Raw genomic sequence first — 6,298 nt, forward strand, 5'->3', positions numbered from 1 at the left:
CAGGCTGGGATCATCCTACTATTAGTCTTACACCATCCCTATAGACCACTTGCACCACTCACTATGGGTTAAACCTGAACTCCTTGTGACCTGCATAGGCTGCAGCTGAGGTCATTGTAAAAATCGAGCTGCCTACAGAAAGGTCAGAGACAGGTCACAGGAAGGTCAGAGGTGACCGCAGGTTCACTATCTCATAGTACTGAAGCCATTGGATGAGGATTTCTAGCAGACAGCTCGGATTTTCATCAGTAGTTGCACCCTCAGTACTTCTTTAGCAGATTTCTATTGTACAATAAACATTCGGCCCTCTTTCATTAATAAGAACACAGCTAGCAGATGGGTAATGCGCTCAGGTTTAGCCTGACCCCTTCCACACTGACAAGCGGAACAGAATGTCTGCTTTAGGCGGAAGTTGACGTTCAGGGAGGAAGTGTGCAATCCGCACACCGCTCCCCCTGTCACAGGTTGCTATGTCCTCCTTACTGGTCGGTGTCCGCTGTGTGGCGGCGCTGGGGCCGCGGTACTCCCAGGTGAGGGGGGTGAAGCGATGGGTGCGGCCTTATCTACTAATGCTGGAGAGGAAGAAGCGCCTGGAGGGGCCCCCGAAGCCAGTGCCAAGGTGAGAGCTGCCCGCCATGCTGCATTCACATGTCCTACATAGGGCACACACTGCACTAATCATAGTGCCACAAACACTCCAATGTCATGCCAGGCTGTAATGGGGGATGCCAGGCTTGTTAGGGGGTGACATACATCAAGGTCATTGCACATTGCTTCCCATACAGAATCATTTCACTCATATCACTGTACAGCCAAAGAGGACCTGTCACTCTTTTTCTGCATGTCCCTGGCTCATCCAATCTTACATTGCTGCCTGAGGTTTCCTGAGTTTTTCCTGCTTCCTGGTGCCAAACCTTATCCCCTTCATTCCAGGAGCCTAAACTGACCCCCAGCCTCACCCACTGATGCCATACTGTGTGCCCAGTCTACACCCCCCCCCCCCCCAAGCATTCCCCTGCCAACAAGATCCATGGTGGTGTCCATACATTCTCTTATGGTTTTGACCAGGAAGAGGAGGAGGACTTCTCTCTTACTTAGGTGCTGAAGCAAGGAAGCCAAAGCAAGGTAAATATACAATCTAACTGACACTGTTTTATATAGGGGTAGGTGGACATGATTACTGAGCTGGAGAGTCTGTTTTACAGTGTGTGTGTATATATTTACTGTAGACCCCCGTTTATCGCAGGAGTTACTTTCCAAAACCACCTGCGACAAACGAAAACGTGCAATACCTGGATGCCCAAGTTTCCCCAACTGCACGAATAGCCAGCAACTAATTACAACTGAAACTATGGGGCATTCTGATTGGCCAGACTTGTTCCTTCTTTATCTCCCAGCATCCCCACACTGCGCTTTCCAATACAACATCACAGCTTTTCAGAAAACACAATATACCGGGGCCACAATTCAATTTTAGAACCATGATATAGAGGGGGACTACACACACGATTTTATACAGTAGCTGACACTACACTGCCTAATAATATGTTAAGACAAACATCTGTCCTAACTGCATTTAATAAAATAGTGCCCCAGTACACGTTTTTTTGTGTGGTGTTTTTGCACTTACACTTTTTTGCTGGGCACAGGGTTTTTATTTTGTTAGTGGATCACGTTACACAAGATTCGATAAAAAAAAAAAAAAACAACTGCATTTAATAAAATAATGTACCTGTTCTGACTTGCATACTAATTCAACTGCCGAACAAACCTACAGTCCTTATCTCGTATGTAACTCAGGGACTACCTGTGTATTTAAGAGGGGGTGCTGAGAAGTTCCTGGCTTTGCCAAGAAAGAAGAGAGCCAGAATTAGGAAATAACACATTTATTCAACATATTCCCCCCTGAGACTGATTTGCTTGGTACAGCGTAGCTCAGGGTTTTGCAGTCCTTTGGTTGGGCCGCAAACTAGCTCTTAGCAGCATCTTTGACGTCAGAAATGTCCTCAAAATGTTGCGCCTTCAGGTGTTTTTTCAAATTCAGGAACAGATAATAGTCCGAAGGGGCCAGGTCAGGTGAATAGGGGGGATGGTAGATCAATTGGAAACCCGGGGTGATCAATTTGGCAGCCACAACGTTGGACGTGTGCGCAGGTGCATTGTCCTGCAAAAAAAAGATCCCTTTGGTTAACTTTCCACGGCGCCATTCCTTTCACTGTTCCTTTGTTTCAGGATCATATATGTGGAGCCAGGTTTCATCCTCAGTCAATAACCTAGCCAAAAAGTCCTGTGCAGCTTCAAAATGGGCCAAAATGGCTTTGGATGCTTCAACTCGTTCCTTCTTCTGATCACTGTTCAAACATTTCAGCACCCACTTCCCTGAAAGCTTGCAGATGTCTAGGATAGTGGTGATAACAAACCCAACACGCTCCGGTGAGGTGTAAAGTATCTGGGCTATCTTTTTTTCGGATATTCGCCGGTTCCCCAATAATCAGCTAATGGACAGCATCGCAGGTTGCCGAGTCAGTTGAGGTTGGGGAGTGCCCACTGCGGGGCTCATCTTTAATGGTGAAATGCCAAGTCTTGAAACGAGATATCCAGGTTTTGACAGTGCTGTAGGAAGGACATTTCTCCCCCAGTATTCGTGATATCTCAGTGTGAATGTCCTTTGCTGACTTTCCCTAGAGAAACAAAAACTTTGTTGGCCCGTAACTCCGACGTAAAAACTTGTTTTAAAAACAGTTTTAAGAATCGCAAAGACCTGATATTTGCACAGGCACATACTAAGATATTAGGCTGTCATATGTAACTTTTCTATTTCATCTGAAATAGGGCAAAGCCAGGAACTTCTCGGCACCCCCTAAATATATATACATATACAAAACTTTTTTTTTTTCCTGTAAGAAATATTTCTACATGTATGCAAGGGTGAAAACCCCTTTTCTTTTGTTCCATTTTACAGGGACTGCCTGCTATGTGAAATATAAATGATACACATATATTATATTAATCATCTGGATACATTTCTGGTGTTTTATACTGATCACACACACGAGAAATGTGATCTCATACCATAAACACTCTTGTATCCTCACAGGTACCAGCAGCCATCTTTCGACTATCACGCTGAAATTTTGGCATTTTCAAAACGTTTAAATGAAGCCTTTTCCACTGAACTACTGAAAACTGCATTTGTAAACCGTTCCTATGTCGTTAAAGAAGAGGGTGAACGCCGTGAGCTGGGCATGGATGAAGAAACCGCAACCTTAAATCTGCAGGACAACAGTGAGCTTGCGCAGCATGGAGTGGACTTCACAGTTTCATATATTACAAATACAATTCAGCAGGCCTTTCCAAATCTTCCTGTTGTGGGAGTCAAAGCTGTAGTTGATTACCTTACCAGCCAGCAGGTTTTGGGTCACATAGCTAAAAATCTTGGTATTGATGACCTAACATTGAGCTCTGAATGTCCTTTGTCCCTGGAGACCCTACAACGAACCTTCTATGGAATCATTGGAGCCTTGCTGGAAAGCTCTGGTCCTGATACAACTGGGATATTTCTCCAGGTATGCTCATTTCAAGTTTTTATTACAAAATCCTGTCTCTGAATTGTGAATGTCTGCTAACTGATTGTCCCCTGATTTGTTTAGGATTTCATCATTACTGAACTGATTGGCAAGGATCTGTTTGAGATTTGGTCTGTTAGGGATCCTATGTCTTTGTTGGTTGAACAATTGTCCCAGCGAAATGTATCCCCTCCTGAACCCAGGCTTACAAGAGAATCCGGTGCCAGCACTGTACTGCCCGTGTATTTTGTGGGTCTCTACTGGTGAGTATTATCTATCCATTGTGTAGAATAAATGTGCCTGGCATTAATAGACAGTTCAGTAAATTGATAGTATTGCCTGGTGATTGTATCTTAGGATCAGTTGTAGAGGGACATTCTGGAGATGTTTACACATGTGTTAGACCCATACATTTAGTAATGATATTAAATACTCTCCTTACTGAAAAACCTCTGTAGTTCAGAATAGCTTTGTACACATACATTTAAAGATAGTTTCAAGTAAACCTGTCCTTGGAATAATAAAAAAAAATAAAAAGGGCCTGGTTTTATTATGATAATGAAAAATGCTAGTTTCTTAGATTGTACACTGACCCCTTGTCTTCAGTGATTTCTGAGTACAGGTAGTCCCTGGGTTACATACGAGATAGGGACTGTAGGGTTGTTCTTAAGTTGAATTTGTATGTAAGTCAGAACAGGTATATTATTTTAATAAAAGCAATTAGGACAGATGTTTGTCTCAACATATTATTAGGCAGCGTGATGTCAGTTACTGTGAGCTAATCACCAACAAAGCAAAAAAAAAATTTTATAGAGCCTAGACATTTATTAACTTCTGAAACAAGGTGTGCTTTGATATGCAAAAAGAAGCAACTGCAGAATTTGTCCTGGTCATTAAAGAGTTACAGGATTTTTTCTGCAAACTGCTCCCCTCCCATACAGAAGGAGCAGGGAAACCCTGTTCCTATCTAGGAGGCGTCCGTATGTCGGATGTCCTTAACCCAGGCACTACCTGTATGTATAACAGAGAAGAAATTTTTAATTAATGACGTTTTAAAGCAGGCAGGTAACATATTAGTCAGACAGTTAACATTTACAGGATAAATTTGAATAATGACTTGTGTTTTTCATGTCAGGGTTTTCTTTCCTATTGGAAAGGGCATTTTATTATTTATAAAATTGGTGGATTTACATTAAAGGAAAAGTGTTTATATGGGCTGCTTATACCAGGCTGACCTTTTTTTTTTTCTTGACCCTGTGGTGGTTTATTTACAATATATATGTGCTGCAGATGACAAACTTGCATATACAGCAATAGAAACTATGGTACAGGAAAAGAGAACCCTGACTATTCATGCACCACACACATATGCACTTACTTGCCCCCTATAACTAATCACAGTTGTATAAAATAAAAAAAAAAGTCTAAATGTCCTTTTAGTCATCAAAATCCACAGTCAAGTGACATGCCAGTACCCAGACTTTATTCTTGCTGGGTCGTTTCTTATGATGTCCATGCCACTGTCTGCATGACGTGGGCACTATTTATTGGCTGTACACCAGGACAGCAATAATGTGAGCAAGGGACCAGCTCTTATAGACACATTTATAGCATTGGATTTGTGGTCTCCGGGTCAAGGGTATTACAGATTTAAAAAGAGGGAAGAGATTTTAATTCAATGTGTATATAGGCTGTAAAAGACAAAATTGTCACATTCACTTAGCAGAAGATAACTGTAGACAAATTTATGTACATATATCCCTATTTATTTGTACAGTGCTGTGTAATATGTTGACGCTATATAAATCCTGTTACTATACTATAATACTATATGACAACACAGATATATCCCATGTGTAATGTCAGACTGTTTTCCTTTCTATTCCCCAGCAATAAGCAGCTGATTGCAGAAGCACCGGGAGAGACGATTTTTGCTGCAGAAGAGGAGGCAGCACGGGTGGCTTTAAGGAAGATGTTTGGATTTGCGGAAAACAGGCGTCCCTGGGATTACTCTACTAGCAGACAGGGGACTGGAAATCACACTGCATTAAACACTGCTTGTTAGTAACAGCCCCAGATTAAGTTATAAGGCTGAGCAGCTAATACTATAAAAAAAACAGACTTTGTGCACTAGCCACAGACTGATTTCTGTGGTGGCAGCTATGGAGAACACCCTGCTGGGTGTGCATACAATTATATCTTCCTTTCCATACCTGTTATGGATATCACAACCACAAAGGAACGTTGGACTGTTGCAGCCTAAATCACAATTCTTCTTTTCATTCATCTTGTATCTTAAAAGTTCTTTTCAATGTAAAATGCCTTGTTATGATATATTTCATTCTCAAATATATTTACATCTCATTTTCAATGTGTGTGTTTGGTGACATTGGAAACAGATATGGATTATGTGAAAGATGGGAAATAAAAGCTTCAAATTATTTTGATTTAGGTATTATCGTGTAGAATCCCAAGTCCAACTTGGGATCCCCTCCCCCTCATATTCCTGGCTCATTTCAAATCTTCATTAGTTCATCTCACAAAGAATGAATTATTAGATGTGCTGATTGACAGCCAATTACATGTTTCTTTATGTTGATTCACAAAGGTTTTATTTACCTGTGTGGTATTTCAAGGACAGGTTGTTTCCTCGTGTGGTATAAATTCATTTATATTTAAGGCTTCATGCAGAATTTGATTCATTATGGCAGTACTCAAGGAATGGAAGTCTT

At 41.5% G+C, this 6,298-nt stretch overlaps 1 protein-coding gene across 1 annotated transcript; it reads left to right on the forward strand.

Moving 5' to 3' along the window:
* Positions 1 to 423: 423 nt before the first annotated feature.
* On the forward strand, positions 424 to 6,008 carry MRPL44 (mitochondrial ribosomal protein L44). The gene is made up of 4 exons (XM_072407705.1): positions 424 to 619; positions 3,098 to 3,566; positions 3,651 to 3,829; positions 5,457 to 6,008. Exons 1-4 carry the CDS (start codon positions 471 to 473, stop codon positions 5,629 to 5,631), a joined length of 972 nt encoding a protein of 323 aa, XP_072263806.1. The 5' UTR covers positions 424 to 470; the 3' UTR covers positions 5,632 to 6,008.
* Positions 6,009 to 6,298: the final 290 nt, after the last annotated feature.

This window comes from Pyxicephalus adspersus, chromosome 4 (assembly GCF_032062135.1).
Source record: "Pyxicephalus adspersus chromosome 4, UCB_Pads_2.0, whole genome shotgun sequence".
In the NCBI taxonomy this organism is placed as follows: Eukaryota; Metazoa; Chordata; class Amphibia; order Anura; family Pyxicephalidae; genus Pyxicephalus; species Pyxicephalus adspersus.